Source organism: Vidua chalybeata, chromosome 15 (genome assembly GCF_026979565.1).
Source record: "Vidua chalybeata isolate OUT-0048 chromosome 15, bVidCha1 merged haplotype, whole genome shotgun sequence".
Taxonomy (NCBI): domain Eukaryota; kingdom Metazoa; phylum Chordata; class Aves; order Passeriformes; family Viduidae; genus Vidua; species Vidua chalybeata.
This window is the reverse complement of record NC_071544.1, coordinates 8,341,708-8,367,064: the sequence shown is the minus strand read 5'-3', so window position 1 is coordinate 8,367,064 and position 25,357 is coordinate 8,341,708. Positions and strand designations below refer to the sequence as shown.

The following is a 25,357-nucleotide window of genomic DNA, read 5'->3' as shown; positions in this document are numbered from 1 at the left end:
TGAGGGTAAAAATATGAAAAATTTAGGATTAGATGTTGAACAATAGGCGGAAGTCAAAGATTTCTGCCTGGTTCCAAGGAGCTCTGGGAGCAGCTGTGCAAAGGTTTTTGGTTTCATGGTGGTGGTGGAGGAGCCAGGGGAGGTGTGAACACCTTGTGGGGAAAGAGCCTTGGGTTGTGTGTCCAGGGGGAGAGGAGACCAGGGAGCAAGCCAAAGGCAACATCCATGGACAGATTTAAGGGTTAACAGCTGGGAAAGATCCAGGGTGTTCAGATCCAGGAGCTCCACTGGTAATGTAATTGGAGCAGTAGACATGAAAACAGGCAAGTCATCTGTAGTTATTTTGTTCTTGGATTCTAACCTCCCCCTAGTCTCTGCCACAAGGATTTCATTGAAGGAATAGCAGAAAGATACATGACACAAAGGATAAAAGCCCACTGAAAACAAGGAAGGGGAGCCAGACTTGTACTGAGAGTGAAGAAACAGGACGGACATAAGATTCATGAGCAAGATTAAAGGCAGCAAGACTGATTTTGAGCAGCGACCCATAGGAATTTCATTGCCTTTCTTCAGAAGAATCTGTTCTTCTGATATGGAGTTTTGCCAGAGGAACCAAAGTATTAACGTAATCTATTCCCTCCAGATCTGAGACTGAAATTTTCAGCTTGTTTTTTTGGCTGTGGAGTGCTGAGAAAATTAAAAGCACAATCAAAGAAAATACATGTGTGTGCACACATGCATGTGCATATGCATGTTGCTACTCTGCTTCACTGGGTTTCTCACAGCACTGGAAATATGGGTGCCCAAGGAAACACTGAATTAAATCACAGAATCATGAAATGGACTGGGTTAGAAGGGACTTAAAAGCTTATCTTTTTCCAACTCCTCTGCCGCGGCCAGGTATACCTTCCACTAGACCAGGTTGCTCCAAATGGTGTCCAGCCTGGCCCCAAACATTTAATCCTTCTGATAAATGTGGGAAATATATTAATCTTCTGCTAACATTTTGCTGTCTCTTGTCCAGCTGGTTGTAGGGACCTGCTAAGCAGCTCACAAATGCAAGGAGATGGTGATGCCAATGGGAACTGCACAAAATTACCTTTGTGTCTTTACTTGCTGTACAGGAGTATTGTAATAAAATAGCCTTCAGTGTGCAGTACCTATCAAAGATAAATTTAGATAAACATTTAATAAAGAGCAATTTTATTAATTGCCTTTTCATCAGCTCTTTTGAGAACAATCAGGAAAATTATGCACAGTGAAGTTTCATGGCAGGGGTCTAAATATATATGGTCTCATACCTGTGTTGGTGTTTCTTCCTCAGTAATCTCTGGATATGCTTTACATAGTTTGGGTCTTTTCATCTCTATGTGTCTTTTGTCTCTTTTTTCCTGTTAGTACCCTCACAGACAACAATACCATCCAAAAATAATATTTGATTAAGCTTTTGATCTCACAGTGGTTAGATGGATTTGAAATGGGACAAAATTAGGCTAATCACACTAAGAATAGCATAGTTCTGATTTTCAAATGCCTTTTTGTGGTATGACCTCCAATGATTTTCAGAGTTCTGACAGGTACAGAAAGTAACATTAATTCCCATTTTCAGATGTAAAAATTGATACGGAACATTTTTCTGTAGTATTGAGTGCTTCCTTGGTGTTGTTTGCAGGGTAACTGCTTGCTGTTATTGAGCTTCTGTTGAGCAATTACAATTTGTTTTTATTTGGTATTAAACTGCAGATGCAGATTCAGCAGTTCCCTTCATTCTGGTGTCCTTGGTGCAGCTATCTGTCACAACCCTCTTTTCCAGAGTCTATTTTCCTTTCCTTTTGTGTCAGTTTTGTTTTTTAAACTCTGTGAATACTCCTGAAATAACAGGACTATCTGGGAAGTCTGCTATCTTTAGTTCTGAGGTGGCTGTCCATATAATTCTGCCTTTTGTTTCATGTAGAGCATCTAAACTGGTGAAAATTATTGATTTTTCTGTCCTTCTCTTACAAGACTGATGTGTCCCTCTCCATCCTGCTCCAAGATGTGCACAAACACACAGGGTTGTCTCATGGATCTTGAAAGAAAATAGTTTATACCTATAGCACATGATATGCTTGAAACACCTCTTACTCTCTGTGATATTCTCCAGGACAAGTCACCATTTTTGCTTTATAAAAATAAATTAATTCTAGCAACATCAGGCTTGTAACAGGGACAGTGAAGTTGCTGTTGCCTTGCCCAGGTGATTTGCCATGGCTTCTCTGCCTCTCCACTCTCATGTCAGGCAACAGTAAAAACCCCAGGAACTCTCAGAGCAGACTATTACAACATTCCTGCTTTGTTTCCTTTCTTATTGTATTGTGGCAGTAAGGACAGGTGCAGCACACAACTTGCTTGCTGATCATAACCCAGGCTCTGTACGTAGCTCAACTTTGGTTGCTTCCAACCATGAGTTACTCAAGAATCTACTTAAGATATGCTGGGTGAGGAAGGTTTAGGGAGCTGTGCTGCAGCACCTGGCTCTGTGTCATCAGCAAAAATGAGTTGTGGCAAGGGAAGTGTCGGAGTCCAGGACATCCCTCTGCATGGGGAGCGTGTTGTTGTGTATAATGTGTGTGAATGTATGTATGCAAATACACACTTTAGCTGTACATCTGTGTGTATCACTGTCACAGAGGGTTGGATTTTAGTTTTATTTTAATACAACATTTGCAAGGTGCATCATTGCCTTGGAAGGACTTGGTATAGAAGCTTCCACTTTCAGTAATATATAATTAAAATTTCTAGTTTTAGCCCTAGCTCTGATGTAATGTTTAAACTTCTTCCTTCAGCAATAAACCTGGATACCCAGCTGCCTGCTGGAGCTCACTGTTACTTGAGGGCAAACTTCCTTTTAACATATAAATGTAATAATTTACATTTCTGCTGTGTATAAACCACTTTTTAATGAGCAGTGATATGATAGAGCTGTTAGGTTTTTGGGTTTGCTTTCTGTAATGGGTTTGTCTAGTTGGTCCTAAGTGAAACCAGTGCTTGTCCTGAACCCAACCTTCCTTTGGGAGTTTTGAGGAAGTAAGGAATAGGATTGTATTTGGGAGAGAAGGAAAAAAAGCATGTGTGCCTTAGTCTGATCTCTAACATATTAAGTGGTGTGCAAAAGCTAGATGAGGTCCTTGTCTTTAAGAATTAATGCACAGTTAGAGGATGTGCATTCTCCAATGTGGCAGGAACATCTTAATTTCCTCATTAAAGTCTTGCTTTGAGATGCAAGCAGCCTGTTAACCAGCCTTATGAAATTCCTGAGCTCAGTTATTTTCTGCCTGCACCAAGCTCTTGTCAGTTTTCAACTGGAATTCCAAATTTCTCAGGGGCAACCAGGATCTAATTTGTGAAGTCAAATGTGTTCATGGGTATATGAGACTGGGCTTCCTCTGCCCATCCTTCTGGCCTTAATGCAATGGAACACCTCAGACTGTAGCCATGGTGAGCATAGTTAATTAGTGTTGAAGAGTGTCTTGTTTTATGAGATGGTAGACTTTTTACCTATGTAAATTATTTTATTTGCAACTAATAAATTGAATAAATTATGCCTTTTCCATGCAGTACAGTGGGGCTCATAAATACTTGGTGCAGTTAGTTGGTAGTTTCACTTGATTACCTTTCCCATTTCTGTTTTGAATAATCCTTGTAAGAGTGAGGAATTCAGTCACTTTTAATTGTTTCCAAAAAAGCGGTGGAAGGCATGTTTCATGCCTGTGAGCTGCACACCAGTGTCCTGGAATCCACCTTGATGCAATCAAGGAAAGTCCCTTTCCGTGGTTCATGGTGCTGCTCCAGATGAATTAGTTCCTTGGATAAAGACAACAGTGCTTGTGCAGTCAGACACTTCCTTTCCCCTCCATTTGCACGGCTCTGTTCTGTTTCACACCCTGTTGCTGTCCTTGCTGGGCAGGGGGTCCATTGGTACAGCTGAGTGAGCTTGTGGGGAGCTTTAGTTCTTCAAAGGATTATGCAAATAGTAATTGAATTAAAGAGCTGCTGTCAACATTGCGAGGTTCTGGCAAAGGTAACTGATGTTAGTACTGCCTGCAGGCACACGGATTTCGGAGTGGACTTGGACAAGGAGAAGCACATCAGGATTCCAGAATACTTGAATATTTCCTTTCTGGCTGTTTGCAGGGTATATTTCTTCTCCCCTTACCAAACTGACCTGTTTAACCAGGAGTTGTCTGTCTGGGAACATGGAGTAAATTGAACTCTGAACAAAATGAATAAGGCATAAATATAGCCAGGGTTTCTGGGGTTTTTCCATAGTAACTGAGATAGATGGAGGAAAAATTAAGTATTTTATATTTTTTATAAGCTGGTTATTTAACAAATCTTTATCATTAAAAAACTTTAAAATCCCATTCTAATAAAAATGTCTTCACTTATGCAAATTTTATATTAAAAATCAAAATACCAAAAATACTTGAGGCTCTAGAGGGTTTTTCCTGCTCTCAGGGCAGGGTGCAGCTGTCACTTGCTCAGATGTGACCTGATGCATTAAATCAGAGCAGTACCTTGAATGAGGAGGCAGCAATAACCTTCAGTGAGATGCGTAACACAGTCCTTGGCTGGTGCAAGCTCTGAGAGATCAATTTTTAGTGATCAAGGCAGCCCCCGAAGGTCTTTGCTCTAGTTGTACCTGAATTACATTTATATAGACAATAATAGCTGCTGAATCTTGATTTTTAAATAACTTTAATATCAACAACCATCTCCAAACCATGTCTTTTGAGGCACATTGTGATGGAGAAGAGAAATGCCTGTACTGATGCAGGTCCTGCCACTGAGAGGAGGAAGAGGATGCTGGACCAGAGCTTCCTCTAGTCCTTGTCCTTTGGGCTGCTCTGATTTACAGCAGGCACTGATAAATAATATGACCTTTACAGTGAGGTCTCCCTGAGGTCACAAAATTTGCATTTCTGAGGATAATTTGCAAAATTCTGGAACAATTGCTAAAGTAAAGAATAGTCAGATACTCCTTCCATGAGCTGTACTTTTTTGCACTGCTCAGAGATGCTTTGACCTTCTAGTTTATTACAAGTCAGGAAAAGTCAATATTTCTTAGCTTGCCAAGTTGGAGGAATTTTAATGAGTTATTGAGTCAAATAGTTAATCCTCCAATAACAGACTTTTTTCCCTTTCAGATCTACTGTGATAAAAACAAAGGGAAAATGGGGTTTTGTTAGAAACTCTTGCTTGTTTCTCTCTGTGCACATGCTTTTAACCCCTTGACCAGAAGTAGATGAACTGGAGCTTCAACTGGGACATTTTGCATTGGCATGAAATGCTGGGCAGGCGGGGGCTGTGTTGGTGCTAGCAGGGAATTTAAGATGATGAAATGAGATTGAAGTAGCTGGTACTGATGCTTCTCACATCTCTTTTACATGTGATAAGGAGCTGGATGAGATCTGGTCTGTGCTCCTACGTTGAACTGTTTGGCTGCTGGAAAAATCTTTGAAGGGAAAAGCCCAGGGTGTACCTTAGAAGATGTTGTGGCACCCCGGTTGCTGTAGGATGTGTTCCACTGGGTGCTGCAGCACATCTGGAGTACTGCTTGCACTTGAACATCCTCTGAGAGCTGGCATACAACAGAACCTCTCCGAGAGCCAAAACTGCATGTGGTAAATGTAGAGAAAAGGGATTTGTTTCCAAACCTTCTTGTTGGTCTAGACTGAGTCCCTGGCTCAGGGACAGCCAGAGTCTCTGGCTGTTGGAAGGCTGTGCAAGGCTGGCAGTGGGTTTTTGCACAAGGAAAAGCTTGATCCTGGTATAATTGTGCCTTTTGCAATTCCCCTTTGTAATGCTCAGCTTTGTGAACTCCAATTAGCATAGAATGATCTCATTTCCTGAAAGTCTCTTAATTGAGTGTAAGGCTAATTATTGCTCTGAGTAGTGGCAGTGTTTGGAAGTGCCCTGTCCTGTATGAATTTTAGTAATGTTCTCTGTAAGCCTTTAAGTGAGGAAACTTCATAAGCAGAAAATGTTATAGCACAAGGGCAGATTCCTTACCCTTTTAATAGTATCAAAGAGCACAGTAATATTCAGAATATCATATCCAGTGAATTCTTAAAAGTAGTAGAAAGTTATTTTTCACTATATGTCATTACTCAGAGTGTAGGAATAGATACTAATGGTCCCTTTTATGATGACTAGTGTTTTCCCATTTCATTCCCTTCAGTGATATTCAGTAACATTACTTTCAGTAATTGTCTTTCTTGGGGGTTATTTTTTCAAAAGCTCTCAACAGTTGCTTGTGTACACTTTCCTTGAAGCCTGTGTGAATTTTAGCCTGGAGGATATTCTGCCTCTGGGTGGGAGCTTCTGGCTCCCAGGGTGAGAGCTGGACTCTAAATGTGCACAGGAGCTGAGTGCTGACACTTAGGGCAGTTTGCTGAGTTTCGTGGCTGGAGTAGCATAGGGTTTCAAAATTGCTCTCTGAATGTAACTCATGGTCACTGAAATGCTCTCACTGGGTTTTATTCTAGGCTCTAGTTTTGTGAAGAGCTGAAAGATCAAAGGGTTATGCATCCATCACTTTCCAATAAAGCACTTTAAGCACACACTGTGTGCTGTGATAAGGGAGAGCTGGAGGTCTGGGGGTGCAGATCTGAGCGCTCTCTTCAAGCTGCTGCTGTTCAAAGGGGAGAATTTTTTACCTCCAAAACCTTTGTTGCTCCTGCTCCTGTAAGGGCTGTGCTGCTGCAGCAGCTGTGTGGTCTGTTGAGGCGAATGTGGCTTACAGTGGCATTTTCTGCTGTCATTTGCTGTCCCCAGTGCTCCCCGGGCAGGACGGGCTGCACGCACCCTGCGAGAGGAAGTACTGCGGCCGGGGCAGCAGGTGTGTGCTCAACAGGGACACCAACCAGCCCGAGTGCAGGTGTGTCGAGGACTGCAAGGCCAGCTACATGCCCATCTGTGGATCTGATGGCAGGTTCTATGAAAATCACTGTCAGCTGCATCGAGCCTCCTGTCTGCAGAGGAAGAAAATCTACATTATCCACAGCAAGGACTGTTTCTTCAAAGGTAGGGCGTTGTTGAAAATAAATACTTCTGTAGAGCTTTCATCACTTGTTGTAATCCTGGTAAATGGCTGAATGGTATGTTTTATTTCTAAGAGCTAAATTTTTCAGGAATGATTTATTCCAGGACAGCAGAGAACATACACAATGTTTTATGCAGCTATTAAGCCCCTGAGTGCCATCACCATGCAAAATGTAATCATACTGGGAACTGGTAAATAATTAACATCACTGTATGCATTGTGTGCACTGTAGTTGTGCTGCTCAGTACTTTCAGCTGCTAGTGTAATAACTTTTTACAATCCAATTCATTTGAAAATGCTTTGAACAAGACAAAGATGTTAAGAAAAAGTAGATGGTATAAACAAAATTTTGCTGCAACATTGAGAAATGAAAACCTAGTTAGACAAATGACACAGGCAAAGGAAAGGAGCTGTTTAAATGAAATAAGGAATGGGGACAGGCTTTAAATAACTTTAAAGACAGTTCTGGTTACCAGTGGGATCCGTACATTTGGAGCTCTTTTACTGGTTCACTAGCAAATTTCCTTATCATCTTTGCACCAAAGCCAGTCCCATATCTTTCCCATTAGTATTTTGTATGCCATGTACCATCCTGTCATCAAGGGAGACTGCAGGAGTAGGAGCATGTGATAAAATGCCAGGGAATGGAAGAAGCTGTAAATTATTTCCCTTCTAATGAGAGGTCTCATAAAGGGCCTCACTATACTATAGTATATCTTGAAAGCTCATTGTCAAATATGACTGTGTATACCTACAGGAAGATTTGAGTAGGTTGTTGCAAATATATCCAGTGACATTTACGTGATCAAATATGAAAATCATTCATTTGTCTTCAGCTCACTTAAGCCCCCAAGGAGATTGGCTGTATACAGAGCTATCCATTGTGAGTTCTTCTTTGCTAACATGATGCTTGAAGAGCCTATTTAAGAAACAGGAGCCCATTTGAAGAGGATTATTAATATGTCCTTGTGATACCCTTTGGAGATAGAAAAGCAGTGCCAGTCTTGTATCTTGGTGAAGACATTGTGTCTTTTTGTAACCAAAATTTTTCCAATTGGTTTGTAGGCACTGCTTTGCAGTGCATTGCAGAGTCTCATTTGTTTTGAAGATCTGGCTGTGGAGAGGACAACACAGCTGGTCAGAGCATTGATTTGGTGAACACCCTGGGTTAGTTTGTCACAGGCAGCCTCTAAATTTACCAAAGCAAGTAATTAGGATCAATAGACCTTGTAGGAAGTAAATCATGGAAGGGGTCACCAAAAGGCATATTTCAAGCTCATGAGTATATCAAGGCAAAGAGGAATTTTTTGCTTGTCACATTAAAAAGGAACATCTAAAAAGGATACTTGTGCCTTGCTCCAACTGCTGTGCTTCTGCCTCTGGGTATCAAGTCAGATCAGGGTATGGATCAGGCTGGAAACAGTGTCCATCCCTGAGGAAGATGCCTCTGCAGCATGAGAAACCTTGCAAATAAAGGGAAAGTCTTAATTTCAGAGATGCTCAGCAATCCCCCCACTCAATTCAGGAAATTTTCTTCCCCTGACTACAAAAAACAGTCCTTGGATTTTCCATTCTTGACATCACCCACTTTTTTATGACATTGCATGTGGCCTGTTTTTTTATTTGTTCCTTATCATATATAGTGTTAAAGAAAATGAGTTCTTATTGCAGTAATCAGCCCCTGCAGTGGCTGTATTATGCCTAATGATAGAATGTCACGCTTGAATACTTCCCTGAACACACCATGAAATGATGTCAGAAAGTAGGAGTTTTGTGTCCCAGTTTAAAGTAACCCTCGAACTCTTGCCAGGGAGCACAGCTTAAATCTGCTTTTCAGCAGAATAACAGCTTTATGGAAGGGAAGAAAGAAACAAGCTCACTTCTCTTCCCACGTGAATAAATAAAAATGTACTTCACACCTCTGTCTGCAGAGATAACATATAGAAAAAAGTTTACCTTCAGTGGGGAATAATCCCACAGAATGAGACTCCATAGAAATACTTGGCTTCAATCCTTTTTTCTACCATGCAGTTCCTGAGTAATCTTCTGTATATTGCTCTGTTTATTGGTACTTTAGTCTCCTATTTCTAAATCAAGAATGATAGTGGTTTCTCTTAAACCAAAATTTTCAGTTAGCAATTAAGGTACAGGTTTTTAAGCACCTTTATAAGTGTAACATGAAATGTAAGACTTTGACTGGAGGAAGACCTTTAAGGTGCAAAATCATAGAATCCCAAAATGGTTTGGGTTGGAAGTGAGCCTCCTGTTCCAACCCCATTAGTGTGGTCAGGGACACCTTCTGCTAGACCAGGTTGCTCAGGTGTACATCTAGCAGTATGCACATGTTTTCTGTTTGAGTTTGATCAAGATAATTTAATTATTTGGCTACAGTCTGAATGGTGAGTGGGCTGCTTCATGTTTTTTTGTCCTCATTGACTTGTTCAATTAAGATTTAAATTCCTGTGTAGAGCTGAGGGATGCTGCAGACTGGATATTTGTGTGTGCTCTGCCAGTTTGCCTAGTTATCAGTGACAAACTGGATGGACTTAAGGTAAGACAGAGACCAAATACCCTGATTCTACTTTGGCTGAGCTAGGCCTATCCACAGTAAACTGATAATAAAGCAAACAACAGAGATTTATTTTCTTTTGTGCATTTTGGGAAAGGATTTTTTTATTTTTTAGCATATTTGTCAGATGTGAAGTGCTTTGTAAATACTACTGGGTAGCAGATACTCCTGTGTGAGTAGAAGCATTTGCGTTCTGTACCAGCAATAGTATTTGGAAGAGCAGAAGAGAATTTGTCCCTGGGAAAATGACTGATTTCTCCTTGGCCCAGCATGGAATAAAATGGCTCCGTGAAATCTTGAGAGTCCAAAACATTGAAACCACTTGTGGAAACGTGAATGAAGCAACGAGAGATCTCAGCAGGAGTGATCTCCACAGGCTTTATCCTTCAGCCTCTGATGCAGCACACTTCCCTTACACAACACTATAAATGCAGTCCTTTTTCCTCAGTTGATAAAGCAAATAGGTGGGAAACTTCACTTGGGAGTTTGAAGTCACAAGGGAAATACTGTGAAGCAGAAGCCCTAAACCCAGAGATCTCAGGAGAAATGTCAATCCCACTCATAGCCGTTCACATTCTCCTTGATCTGGTTGTCTTTCCTGGTGTGAAATACAGTTTGGTTTTTCCATAGGAAAATGTTCTATTTAGGACTTTTCTACCATGTGGCAGGTTTTTTTCATTTTCTATGTTTTCATTATTTTGTGAATTTCTGTAGTCATTTGATTGGGGTGTTGGTGATTTTTACTGGCTAAGAAAGTACATAAATATAAAAGTGCTTTTTCTGTGTGCTGAACTGGTGAGGAAATAAATTTTTCTTCCCCAAAAGCTCTCCCAATACTTACAAAGACTGGAAAGATAGCTGTGCTCATAATGACAATTGTCCCACGAATATCCAGAATGAGTACTTGGCCTGAAAATGTTCCTATTTGAATAAATGCCTTGGATAATGAGGTTACATCATTTTAACACAGTATTTTGGACTATGCTTTGCTTTTTCATAGCAGTAGTCCCCTTTTTTTCCACTTCTTTTAATTTTTCTTTCCTTTTGACTGTCTACACCCACTCTGTCTCTTCCCTCACTTTTCTCTTACTATTTTTGGCCAGAGATAGCGGTGCAGACACCGTTCAATAATTTTTCTTCCCTTACCTTCTTCCTTCCACCAGAAACATCAGAGCAATGCACTTCCCTAGCAGTTTGCATACATTAGATAAATTCTTTTTAGAGCTGTGCTTTTCCATTTTCAGGATTTAGGAGTAATTTTTCCCTTTCTTTCTCTTCCTGCTTTTTTCTGCTTGATCAGCAATCTCAAAGCTCCTGTGCATCAGCCAAGCCCTTGCTAGAGGAAGGCAGCCACGTTTGCTTGCTCAAGCTCATTCATTATTTTCTGTGGTTCTGACATCCTCTCTTTATCCAGGTGGATTGAGTTTTTTATAAAAAGCTCAGCTTTTCTTGTCAGCCTGTAGAGCAGCTTAGTGCTGCAGCTGGTCAGATTGAGCTTTTGCTCTGGCATGAATTCAGTCCAACTTAGCTGACCAAATTCTTGAACTTTCCTTTATGTAAATACACTATACCTGTATAGACTACTTAACTTTTTTTTTTTTTTTTTTGTCTATTTGGTCCAACTTGTAGCAAAGCTCTAATTTTATGAAATCTGACAGAATTTTATACAGAGAGATGGTGTGCTGTAAAGACACGTTCGTGTCAGGTATTCCAGTCTCATTCTCTTCTTTCCTTCCTTCTCCGCTGAAATGTCAGTATTAATTTTTCAGTAATTGTGTCCCATTGCTTAAAATATATGTCTTTTTCTTTTAAGCAAGTATCTGGCAGTAATTTTCCTCCTTATACAAGGTCATTTCTTGTCCCATAGTAAATCACAATTTTGTACATATTTTGTACAGAATTTCATAAGAAATCTCTGTGGAAAACCACCTGCCTTTCTCCTTTCTGTTACACACACACAGTCCCACTGTTTGCTTTGAGCCTTACACTGTTGCTCAGAACAGTATTTCATGCCATAAATTTATATATGAAGTCTTCTGAAGTGTGCATGCCTGTGTGCTGGGTTGCTGTGCATGTGCACACGTGTGAGTGTGTTTGCACATTGTTAGAGCCAGAATAATGTGTTCTCTCAGGACATTTTTGCACAGGTAGTGTAGCAGAGGATGGAGCCTGGATCTGCATGGAGAGAGAATGAGCAGCAAAGGGCACAGCTGAAACAAGATGTTCAGCCTGATGTAAGGAGGTGGCTTTCCCCTGGAGATTGGTCGAGTGCTGGGACAGGCTGCCCAGGTGCCATCTCCGTCTCTGGGAGCTTTCAGAACCTGGCTGGGAACAGTCCTGAGCAGCCTAGTCTGACCCTGCACTAAATATTTTGATGAAAGCCTCTTCCAGCTCATATCATCCCATAATCTTATGATTCCATGACCTTAGGTAATGGCATCTTTCATTTTCAACTACTCTTATCTTTCTTCCAGTTCTCAAAAAGTTTTTTTCTAATTAAGGAAAATGATAAACTTCTGCATGTTGACAGAAAATTTTCTATGCTTGAATGTGAATAAATTACAAACCTGGAAAAAACCCCAAACAAGCAGGCTGATAACTTGTATCACTGCAGTAATCTCAAATACATATGAATTCAGCCTCGGGTGGTGGTGGTTTATTTCCTCTGTACTTTATTTGTTGTCCATGTGTTAGTTCTGTGCTTTGTTATTTCCAGAAGTAATTTGTTCTACGGAATAGCATTTCAAAACATCTCTGGGAAGGTGTTGAATGTTTTGCTCATTATGTGCTTGCAGAACAGGCAGACCCGCTCCATTGCTGGTTTGCAGACTGGAAGGAAATCTGCTCCATTTAACACTCTCTGTCTTTCCAGCTGGAAAAAATCTGAGTGTGAACTAATGGCACTTCTCCCAGCCGGCAATTAATATTTGCCGATTTAACTTTGCAGCAGTGCTGCCAGACTGCTCTGGTGGCAGCGAGCTGGGAAGGGGCGGCTGGGAGGAAGGCAATTAATCCCTGTTGGAGGAGGCTGGGGGCTTGGACATGGAGGTCAAGCCTCTAATGATCATTTCAGTGTCCAGTGTAAATATATTAGGAGTTTAAAGTGTTAGAAAGAGAGATAAGTGCTATATAAAATAATGTGTTTGCTGTCAGTAGAGCTGATGCAGTTCTTAATAAACTGAATTCTAGAGGGATTCCTTTCTATTCCCACACTGCCTTTTCAGCTCCCTCCACTTAGTCTTTTGGGGAGGGATCAATTTTACCTGGCTTTTCAGGCTGACTGCTCTTAAATGTGATTTATAGCTTTACATCTAATAAACAGACTGCATCAATCTTTGGGGTAAATTATGGAAATTCCATTGATTTATGTGAGGATACAAACAAGGGACTGTTAGTCTACTCCTAGCTTTGGTAATAGGAATTTTCTAGGAATAGGTTTAAGATCTTGAAAAGTATTTTCCATTTTAAGAGAAATTTGAATGCTTACATTCCTGAAATTCATGGAAGGGAAATCTTGGCTAACAGTCAGTTGTGAAACTCACTGGTATAGGTGGGCTTTAATTGGAAATTAAATGCCAATAACAAGAGTCGGGAAAGTCTAGGCACAAGAAAAAGAATCAAAAATAGCAGAGATCCTAAAGTCTAACAAAGAGATCTTTAATTACATATTAGTAATAGAAAACCTTTACTGGGGACCTCATGGCCATAATAGGAATCCCACAGGTGGGAGGGAAAATGGGACTGAATGCTGCAATGGACACTGAATTTGACATGGTCAGTCAGAAGATTAATTATTCCCACTGGAACTCCTTGCAGCAGGGCCATTACCTGCTTCTGCTTGGCCAAAAATGAATCTCTGTTTCTCTGGTGCTGGGACTCTGCATAGACCAGTGACAGATTTTAGTTCCAGTCAGTAAAGCCGAAATGGAGGAACACATACACCATGGATGAAGCTAGTGGAAAAAGTGGTGTTATCTGATGTGATCCCTGTCCAGCATTCTTGGTGGTTTTATAGCTCCAATTTGAGGCAATAGCCATCTGGGGAGTACAGGAGCAACTGTGATGTGGCTTTTTATTTTTTAAATATGAAATTGTGTAACATTTGCTTACAGTGGTCATGACCCCCATGAACAGTTTTATTTGACTGTTATCTGTCTCATCTTATTTAGGGCCCAGTTTATTAATCTTCTCCAGTTGCCAGTCTTGATGTGTATGGCCATAATATCTCCCATAAAACCAAAAGGCTTCATATTATGTATCAGCTACTGAACAAAAGAATTAAAGGGTATTTCAGCAGCAGTATTAACATCTTAAAAAAGAAAAATGAGAATTAATCTTTCTCATTTGTTTCCCCCTCATAACTAAGGATGTACTGGTTGAACTGGAGCCACTGAAGCCCGTGGTTAATGGAATGGGCAGCTGGAGGACCACGCCAGCACCCAGCACTGTGCAGCAATCCCTGCCCTCCATGAATGTAAAGAATGAGAGGAACTGCTTACGTGTTGAAAATAGAAAAGCTCAGCCTGAAACTCCATGGTGTGGTGGAGGAAGACAATACTGGCATGAAGTGGTCTCAGGCTGAGGCACCCCAAGTTTCAGCGTCATGTTCTTGAGGGCAGGGAAATGAGATGCAGGTGGCTTTAGGGAGCCATCTGCTCCGAGGCTGGGTCTGCTAAACCTTCACTGCAGTGCTTTCAGGAAAGCTGAGAGGTGATAATGAAGCTTTTTTTGAAGCACAGCCTTAGCAGTCGTGATGGGGGACAGAGCAGAGGAGGAGGATGAAGAATCAAATTAAAGTGTGTGGGAAGAGAAGCAGGGAGGTGGTTTGTATTTACCAGTGGAAGTTCCTGTGCCAACTTTGGTGCTGCTATCTGCAACACTCGTTATGTCAGGGGGTGTTTTGTCTTTCTTTTTGTATCTATTTTTGTGTGCTCTTTGTATCTGACACGTGCTTGTTGTGATTTGGTGGCAGTCTGAATTCACTGTGTCCACATCACTTTTCTTTGCAAGTCACATTCAAGTTTATTGTACATTAATTTTGGAGCTCAAAACATACTTAAATATTGAAGATCCTTATGTAGGAAAAGTTTTTGCTTTTTTTAGTGTGTTAAATTTAATATTAGCTCTCACCATTCCGTCAGTGATTTTCCAAAATGTTCTAAGTGGTAAAACTGGAGAAATGCCAGCAAAGTGGGACATTATGTTACAAAGTCATGGTTAAAAAGTGACACATTTACTGAGCTTCTGCATTGCTGAACCTCTCAGTCTTGAAAAGACCTTGGCTGCTCAAGAGTTTATCTGCTTTTTTCCCCAACTCAATTATCTTAAAGGTCTTTTCCAAACTAAAATATTCCATAAAGTTTCTACATCCATAGTTTTCCCAGTGGAAGGAAAGGCTAGCACATGCCAAGTAATTTCAAATGAATGACAACAAATACTGCAATACTTTTGAAGTCACCTTCATTTCCCTAAAATTACATAAATTTTTCAATAGAAAAATTGCTGATTTACTTAAGGCCCCCACAAGCCACCTTTTGAGAAGCAACATGCAGCTTGATGCCAGGGGACTCTCCATAGGACATCTCCAGCTCTGTGCTGAGACAGGGGCCAGGGAAAACCTTAATTTCAGAATAAATAAAAAAGTTCCAAACCTGAGAGAGATAGAGAGATTACTTTAAATGAAAACTGAAAAGGTTAAAAGGTAGAGATGAGCATTAAAGATTAAGATGATTAGATCATGGTAAAAGGCATTGGAAGCTGAATGGAGGAAAACAAATGGCTGGAATAAATTTTAGGGCTGGGGAGACTGAGGCAGGGAGATTTAGAAGTGCTTTAAAGATAAAAAAAAACTGATTAAAATAGTTGATTAAAAGCTATTCAGCACAAATGCTAAATTTTCTGGGTGCTCAGTATAAAAATCCATGGAGCAAATTGAAATTCTGAGTGCCTGGGAATACCAGCAGGCTGGATGCTGCAGATTCAATTAGGTAGCTGCAAGGAAAAAGCTGGTCCAGCATCCCCCAGCCTTTGCTCCCTTCCTGCCTCTGTCCACCAGGATTTAACAGGCAGTTCTTGCTGATATGCTTGAGAGGGCCGAATCCTACCAGAGATGTCCTGAAGTCAGGGGAATACTAGTTAAAATGAGCACTCCACAGCATGGGGTACTGATAAAGCCCATTGTAATTTCCCAGTTGTTTTTTGGCATGTAGAATTGAAGCTGTTCTCTCGTCAGGGGCTCACGGAGTGCCAGGGGTGAGGTTATCTGCCTTTGCTCATGAAGTGGAACTGCTCCCACAAATAATAAAACTTGACATGGGGAGTTAATGAGCGATCTGCAGATTTATTCTGTCTGCTCATGGCTTGAAAGCTCTTTGGGTAGAAACTTTTTTTTTTTTCCTGCTAAAAATCCTATTAATAGAGATTAATGCCAAATGTAAAGTTCATAGTTAATTATCAGTGCAGTTGTAGGAATGGGATGAGGGGGAGCAATGTGTAGGGAGCATCATAGAATCATCATTGCCTCCTTTGGGTTGGAAGGGACCTTCCAGTTCATCCAGTTCCAACCCCCTGCCATGGGTGAGGACACCTTGCACTACCTCAAGTTGTTCCAAGCCCCATCCAACCTGGCCTTGAACACTTCCAGGGATGGGGCAGCCACAGCTGCTCTGGGCAACTTGTGCCAGGGCCTCCCCACCCGCACAGGGAGGAATTTCTTCCTAATATCCAATCTAGGCCTTCCCTCTGTCAGTGTGAAGCCATTCCCCTTGTCCTGTCATTGCTGGGTGTGGGTGTAGGGATGGGGGTTTGTGTATGGAGGGCTGCTGTGGTGGTGGGGGGGTCTGTGCCTCATTCCTTTGCCCAGAGCTGGTTCAGGTGGTCCTGGTGCAGTCCAGGGATGCAGCATTCGGGCATGGATCACACCATGCAGGCACCAATTGTCTGCCTCCTTCCTGTGGATTAGCACCTCTGCTCTTGCTGGCTCCTTCCCGTGGGGTCTGCTCTGCTGCTGGAGTCTACGTGTAAATCCCATTCCCTGTAATTGAGTGGGGATCAGTCACAAATTCAGGAGTAAGAGGAAGGTTTCCAGATGAGATTTAGATAGAAGGCCTTTATGCATAATATTTTGAATTTTCCATCAAAGTGTCCTAGAATGCTTTACAAAGATTAATGAATTAGACCTCACAATACCTTTGAATGCCAGGAAAATAGTAATCCAGCCTATACAGAGGAGGAATTGCAGTCTAGAGGAGAGCCAGTGACTTTCTCAAGGTCATAGAAAAAGACATCAGAACTCATGTTAAATGATCCCAACCCTAAGAACCCTGTCCTTGTAAAATCCCCTGGCTGGTTTTTCTATAGTTTTGACAGGGGTCAAGGAGGGGTATGGCTGGGCCAGGGCTACAGAACACAGAATCCTTGTGCCCAAGCAGGGATGAAACTGGTGATGAGTGGTCCAAAGAGAAGCCTTGTGCCTGGAAGTGTGGGATTGTGCTGTCCTTGGCACAGCAGGCTTTGAAAGTATCCAGCTGCTGTCATGGCATGAAGAGATGACCCATGTTTGCATTTGCAGCTCTGGAAGGGAAAGGAAATAGAGGAATTACACAAGTGCAATTTCAGCCTCCTCATCTCATAATGGTCTTGGTGAAAAAAAAAAAAATATCCCCATGGTAATGAACCCATGTGATGGAGTAAAACAGAGCTCAGTCTCTTCTGCTCTTTGAGTTAAAAATTGGGAAGGAATGAGCCATGCAATGGAGGGGGAGCTCACAATTGAAATGTATCTAAGTATTTAAATATTTCAATGTAACCTTTGTAGAAGAAAGTTGATTGGTGTGATGTGTCCAAAGGAAGACATTTTTATTTACCTTTGGAATGAGGGTTGTTTGCACTGCAGACAGCCTGATGGGCTGAACAAAGGCTCACCTGGAAGAGGTTTGCCATGGGGTGCATGGGGTTTGTCTCTTCCTGCAAGTGACTGCAGTCTCCTGTCAGGATCTGTCAGGGCTTTCCTCTTCTTTGCTTTTAGTCTGCCACACTGGCAATTTAGTTGAGAGTTTTGCTGTTTTTCAGGAATAATGAGGGGATTTTATTTTTCAAATTATTTCAAATTTCAATATGACATTTTAGCAGGGTTTTATTTATTAATCCTTATTTACCTGTTCTAGCACAGCAGCTGACTAGGAGGTTTTGTGGCAAGTTTGGAGATGTTGGTGTCTTATGGCCCCTCTGCAGTGTTTGGAGATGTACAAGAACCCTGAGGATACAGGACAATCCTGGGCATCCTTGTCCAACACCAGCCAATCTCCTCACCAGAGGTTTTCTAGTGAAATCCATGGTGCTGAATGCTAGTAATTGTTATAGGTTGGGTTTTTTTTCATTTACTCTAGAGCAAGCCAAATACTGTGAAAACATTTGTGGTGAATATTTAGTTGTATTGTCATATGTAAGCATTTTGCTGTATCCATGGCCCTGTAGTTTGCTATTCATGAATATTTTAGCAAATTGGTTTACTAACAGGAGTGTTGCCAGGAAGCAAATGTTCCTGAATATTTGTTGAAAAGTAGATTTAACTTTGGGTTTGGAATTACTTCCTATGGGAGCATTATCTAAGCCCCATCTTAATGCTCCTCTGGGAGGACCAGCATAGCCAATTAAAGCAAATCTTGATTGGAAAAGTGATTCTCATAACCTGCCCATGAATAAACTGATATAAGGAGTTCTGTCTCTGTATAAAGACAGACAGACAGCTGGATCAACCATGTGCAGCTCAACCTTGGCACAGCACCTGGGTGCCTTGCAGATGGACTGGAAGCAATAGCAGGATTTCTTGAGGACTTGCAGGAATCTCTGATATTTGGTCTGGTTTTGGATCAGAGCCATGCTGAGGAAAAGATTTAGAAATATGTATTTTTGGTTGGCGTGTCCCCTGTAATGTGTAAGTTTTTGGAGGGTAACTGTACTCTGGGTTCTGCTGCATTCTTCTGGCTTGAGTTGTAAAACAGTCTTGAAAGAAAATTGCTGCCGTGCTGTTTTCATATGGCCAGTGTTCAAGTATCTATACTTGAATTCTGGAATAACTTGAAAAAAAAATGAAGTGGCATGAATACCTGCTCAGCTCAAGGACTGCAAGTGCTGTGGCCTCACTGTGAGCTGCACAGAGGCTGTGGCAGTGCAGGACTGTGGGTGGGTGTTACGTGTTCAGGGGCTGGAAGGGAGGGGAGAGACCTCGGTCCCCTCAGAGTGGAGCACCATCTCTGTCTCCAGCACTCCGTTGTTTGAGCTGCACAGACACATCACAGCACTGTGTGGTGAGGGAGCTGCTCTTTCCTGTCGACTCAGTGCCATCAGTGAGGACAGAGATTGGATTTTAGGAAGAAATTCCTCCCTGTGAGGGTGGCGAGACCCTGGAACAGGTTGCCTTGAGAAGCTGTGGCTGCACCATCCCTAGAAGAGTTCAAGGCCAAATAGGATGGAGCTTGGAGCAACCTGGTCTGGTGGAAGGTGTTCTTGCTCATGGCAGGGTGTTGAAACTGGATGAAATGAGCTTTAAGGTTTCTTTTGATCCAAACCATTTTGTGATGATTCTGTGAAGTCGTGCTCACAGCGCTGCACCTCTCCATCCACGGCTTCCCATTCCTTTCCCATTTGTTCCCTCCAATGGTTACCATCAGACTTCATCCTTCACCCTCCTGCAGGCATGTGCAAGATGTGCCCATTTTCTTGAGACTTTTTTCCCTTAGGAATAGTTTCCCATAAGCAGAAACTCAGGAGTCAGCCTATCTAAATGCAGCTGGTACAACCCTTACAATATTTTGGAAGAGCTCTGCATCCAACATTTAAGTGAGGTGCTCAGTACATCTGGAAAACATCTGTCTGAGATTCATAATTCGGCATTGTCATTCTTGGAGGGAGCATAAAACAGGGCCTTGTGGAAAATGCTTAATGGACATGTTGTGTTTTGTGTTAATGGAGAAATGGTTTGTTAGGTCCAAACTAACTGGCAGAAAATCTTGCTGAAGCTGTACAGTGTTGAGGAAGTAAAAGGCTGTTAAGGCTAAAATTTCAGCCTCTCTGAACCCAGTAGATTTTGGCTGCATTTTTACTGGAACAAAATTGAAAGCTAATGAAGGCATTTGGTGGCCCCACACTGGTTTTCAGCTAGCTTTTATTTTACATAATGAGTTGGGGAAAATTGGAGTGTAGTTACTCTAGGTTCACTTTAGAAATGTGAACAGGTTGCAGGCTGGTGTTCCAGGCTTGTCAGTTATAGCTAATTCCTTTGGCTCTTTTAAAACAGAAATGCTTTGTTTTCCTTTGCAAAAGGTGGCACAGGCCACAGGGCTGCTCCAGCTACAGCCAGCCCAGGAAAATCATTGGAGCCCTGTCCTCCTGAGCAGTTCCCTCCCAAATCCATCCTCTTTCTGGCCTGATGGGATTTTTTTCAGGTTTTTATTTTAAGTCACATTTCACCACTTTCTTAAATTGATGGCAATTTCCCTAATAGATCAAATTTCTTCAAATTGCTTCTTTTTGTGTTTTCTGTGTCGCTTTTTTTTTTTTTTTTTTTTTCTGCACTGGGCTGAGGGGTTTTTCATAAAGTTATGTGAACAGACACCTCGTTTTTTGTTCTCTTTCATCTTTTTAATCTTGGTGCATTTATCTACTTAATACTTCCTTGCAGTCAAGATGAAGAATTGGAGAAGTGTTAAAGGAATGCTTCATTATCCTGTTTAATACTGTTACACCCATGAATGTGGATCTAGTTTGTACTGACATCTCATCTGTACTGCCTTGTTCACACAAGTGGAAGTCTTTGGTGACTTGAGCTCAGGGAATGCTGTCCTTCAGAAGTTAGGTTCCCACTGGTGAGTGTTCTTTTGCAATAACTTAGTATCATGAAGATAACTTATTTTTACTGACACTAACATATGTAAAATACTAACAATATTTAGAAAAGAAGCAGTATTGAATCCCCAAATCTTGTCTTCCTCCTCCTTGGAAAGGTTCCAGAGAAAGCCATTGTCCCCAACAAGGAGCTGGAGAACTCTGACATTTCAAAGTAATCAGGTAGAATTACTGCATCTCCAGATATCTTTAACCTGTTTACTGACATTTCATTCACATCATCTCATAATGTTCATTGGATCAGAAAACAGTCTGAAGCCACATTTGCAAAAGGCTTCATGAAATGTTTTGATCTGGGAATGTGAAAGCATTGTATAGGATAAAGTATAGGCTATTTATAGGATAATCAAATGAGACATCATAGTTCTTGATTTTTTTTTAAAGCTTCTATGGTTTTCCCCATTTCTTTGTTATTCTAATTTTCTCCACCTTTTGGTCACTGAGCAGACATTTCCATACTCCCAGTGTCAGGCTGGCTGCCATGCTCTTTGATGGGATTTCCTAACCAAGCATAAACTGGAATCAGCTCGTGAGAAGTGCAGTGATCCTGACAGATATTTTTAGCCATATTTCAGGTGCCTCTGTAAAGGGGCTGGTCAGTCAGGACACAGAGCTCAGCATTGCTGCTGGAGTGCCAGTCAGGAAAGATGAACTGCAAATGGAAGCTGGAATTTAAAAAATCAGTGCAGGACGGAGGAGAGCATCAGTAGTGGAAGGATCAGGTCACTCAGGGTCTTCCTCAGCTGTATCCTGAAGCCATAGAAAACCTACAGTGGCTTTACCCAAATTCAGAAATGTGCCTGATGGCAACAGGCATCTGCAATCAATAAGTTCAAAGGAAGCTGGGAATAGGATTATGAATGTTTGTTGTTTTCAAAAAAGAAATACCGATTTTTAATTAAAATGCAGGGAGAGCATTTTTAGGGGCATTGGAAATTATATTCCAGCACTGCATGTGGCTGTTGCTCATTGTATCCTTGGGCAGGACTGTCATGGCTTTTGAATTACGGCGTTGGAAAACCTTCTAAAAACTTATTCAAAGAAAGGTAAAAAAATAATTAATTTAGTGTGTTGAAGAAAATACTTAACAGTTTTGTAGAAATAATGTTCTAATTATCAGTCTTGGTCTATATGCACTTTTGAGTGAGCAGCTGCTGTCTAAAGCCAAGCCAGGTGAAGTTTATCCCTCTTGAGACAGTTCAAATACTGAGTAAACAGGAGCTTTATTTATGAAGTAGATCTCTGATAACTCTGATAGTAGATCCTGCCTTTCTATGCTGCATGAAATTGTGCACATTTCTAAGATACATGTTAGCACTTAAGTTCATATTTTTTTTTTAAGTTTAAAACAAACAAACAAAAAAAGAATATTATTTATATATATGTCTTCAACTCTGACGTTAATGGTAAATACTGTGAAGTGATCTTGGAGGTCTTTTCCGACCTTAATGAGCCTGTGGTTCTATGTAAGGAAACTCCCAAGCACTTTAGAAGATGTTGGTGTTAATTTTCCTTCACTATTGCATTTGGCTTGATGCTTATTAGAGTAGGAAAAAACAACCCCCCAAATGTTTCATGACAAAAAGCCCAGAGCAAGTAAAACAGCAGCCACTGATTTATTGCTGTTGTATTTCCACCATCAGTTTACAGTTATCTTTGATGAGGAAAGCGTGAGCCCAATGATGGAAAGAGCTTTTTGTCAATAATGTGTGTTGGTAGGAATTTAGTACCTGTAACAGAAACTGGAGGGAGAATTTTTCCCTCTGTGCCTTTTAGTTCTGTGAATTCTCCCCAAATTCCAAAAGCAGTGAGGAGCTGGAAGGATGACGGATGACGCAAACAGGTTTTTGCACTGCAGCTCCCTGCTCCCACTGGCTTCTATAAAAATTCATTCTGCTCCAGCCCTGCACTGCTGATCCTTACAGCAAAAGGTGCAGACAAATGGAAACATGGATTTTGTTAGTGTGAAACAGGGAGGAGAGTTGCCATGCCACTGTTTTAGGTTGATTTACACTTTTCTGTGTATTATTTGTGTGATGAGGGCTCAGCAGTTTCAATGCAAGGCCAGGCTGAAGTTTTGGTCTGAGGGATCAGGATCTTGTTCAGGGATCATGGATACTCTGTCAGGCCAGTGGCATTAGGTGTGCAGTGCAAGGCACCAAACAGAGGTGTTATAGACCCATTTACAGCACACTGTTTTGAAGAAATTATGATTAATTGGATATTTTAATTAGCTGCTAAATAGTTCCCTACTTGATTGCTCTAATTACTTTTTCTTAATGTATGCTGTCTTCATCCAAGGGAGAGCCTGTGTCAGTGCTGACTGCAGCTGCCAGGTCTGCCTGTGCCACTGGAGAAAAGCCCATGGGAATAGGCTCTCTCTTCTGCTCCCTTATTTTTATTTTCAATTCCTTGTGTGGATTTATGCACTATAATTGTTTCCTTTAGCAGTTGACGTATAAGCATCAAGCTGAGTGTGGAGACTTTGCACACTGAAAAAAGGCTCTCCTTTGCAGCTGTTTTTCTACCTGGCTCTTGAGTGAAAGTAACTGAGGGGCTTTTTTACTTGTTTTCTGTGGATGCTGTTCCCAGGTGTGGTGGTCAGATGTTCTGAACAGCAGCACCAGGAGACAGAACAGTCTTCTTGCTTCTGGAGAACCAAGAGAACACTGAAAAGGTGCTATGCTTGGGAGGAAAACCTTTTCATTTTAGTTTCATTAAGTAATTTCCCCTAAAAACAGCACTGTAAATGAATACTTCGGTAATAAATACATTGTTTTAAACCAAAATGAAATTAAAATAGCTAAAGACCACAAAATCAGGTTGAAAATTGAGGGAAACTGCAGATCATAAAAAAAAATCTTGTCTTGAAGGATTTGAGTCAATGCAAGAAGGAATTCTCTGCATGAATAAACTGTAATAATTTTTAAATAATTGCTGTTAACACTTTTGGTGACTACCTAAGTACACGCTGACATATGGTGTGTCAGCATGAAGCACTGATTTAGAGTTTGATGTTCTATACCAGTTTTCAAGCTGTTAGATGTAAGCTGGAGGAAGCATTATGTAAGCAGACAGGTGGCAAGGATTCAGCAGCTTGGTCAGCAGGTGGGATTCTGGCCTGCTGCTCACCATGGAAAACCCGTGCTTTCCTCCTACCTCACTGACCTCTTTTCCCCATCTCCACGTTTTTTTTCTTTTGCCACTTTTTTACCATCCTGTGCTTTGCTGAGGGAGCATCCCCAGCCCAGCTGGGGTCTTTGAGGCACTACAGCTCTTCTTAAGGCAAAAATCAAAATTTCCTTACAAAAAAAAAGGGAGGAGGAGGAAGAGTAGGAGGCACATTCTCCTTTTATGCTAATGAAAAAGCTTCTAAAAGCTGCAGGTGAGCATTTCAAACCAGCTCTGTGAATTTTACAACTTAAAAACATCCTATTTATTGTTCTTAAAAGCATGTACATTTTCCTCTGTGAGTTCCAAAGCGTGCATGCTTCAATAACCCCCTTTATATGCATTTTGTGTAATTTCTTGCTGCGACAGTTGCAAGTGAAGATGCTCAAAGCTGTATTTGGAAGCTTCAGCAGCCAGCTTTTGAAAAGGAAACGCTGGCACTTTTCCCAATTTTCTGCCATCTGTTGGAAACAACCTCCAAAAGCCCAAACTTGCACCTACTCTGTAAAAGTTTCCAGGTAGGAAACCAGAGTAATACAAAGACTGGATGTAAGGTAATACCAATGTTAGTGCAATGTGTGCACAACTGCTTATTCCAGTTAGTTCCAAACCACACGTTCCAAAGTCCCCACAGACCACATGCAAGTGTCTATGGTCACTTTGGGTCCTTTGGGATGGCTTGTACATCCTGATTTAGAGAAATTATCTACAAGAAGATGTGTCCAAGATGGGTGACGTAGAGGAGGAGGAGTGGCTTGGTTGGTTCCTTCTTTTCCCCCTTGTCTTCCCTCCTCAATTCTTCTCTTCCCCATCTTTTCACCCTGCTTTTTAATTTTTTTTTTCTGTAACTCACGAAGCTGCAGTTTTTCCTGGGGAAGCTTAACAACAGGCACGTGCTGATTGTGGAGCAACAGGAAATCTGTGATGTGAGGAGCAATTGAAGACATCTCAGCTGGAAGCAAAGCTCCTAGCTAGCTCAGCACAGACAAATTTGTCAGTGCTCAGCAAGCAGCAGCAGGTGTGTGGCTGGTGTCGAAGGCAGCAGGGCTGTGGGGAGCCTGAGGAGCAGAGTGTGCAGGGAAACCCGGCGTTCATCTGTAGGGTGCCGGGAAATCACCTCTGCTGTCTCTGACATCAAAGTCTGCCTATCTTTTGCAAAAGGCTCAGAGAGCAAGGAGTTCTTACACGTGCAGGAGACACTCAGGGTGAGAATGGGGTTATAGGAGATGATGCTTTCATTCTTCCTCTGAGGAGTGTGTCCTTTCTGTGCCCATCATCTATTGGACACACAAACTGCACCCAGAATTTTATATAAATAGAAATCTCAGCTGCTGAGTTAGAGCACCTCTTTTAAAGGCATCACAGAGTGAGAAGGAGGCGATATGAATAAGTAAATTTTACACACTGTAAGCATGTAGGTTTTCTGTTGCACTTGCACTTTTGGGGCCTTACACAACTTTAGCAAAAGTTGGGATTTCATTTTTTTGCTTTTGAGTGTTATTGTGATTGGATGAAGCCTTAATTTTTGAAGCCCTTAACATTGCACTGCAGTAAATATGTGAAAAAGTGAATGTAACTAGAACTTAGCAAATGAAATGCAAATATGTTTATTTGTGTAAAATGTGTCC

The 25,357-nt window shown here is 41.3% G+C and overlaps 1 protein-coding gene across 2 annotated transcripts in view; it reads left to right on the top strand.

Moving 5' to 3' along the window:
* Positions 1–25,357, top strand: part of FSTL4 (follistatin like 4) — a 315,751-nt gene that overhangs the window by 164,478 nt on the left and 125,916 nt on the right. For both annotated transcript variants that reach the window (XM_053956322.1, XM_053956321.1), the window contains exon 5: positions 6,817–7,065. In XM_053956322.1, coding sequence (XP_053812297.1) covers positions 6,817–7,065 — 249 coding nt within the window. The remainder of the gene's footprint in view (positions 1–6,816; positions 7,066–25,357) is intronic.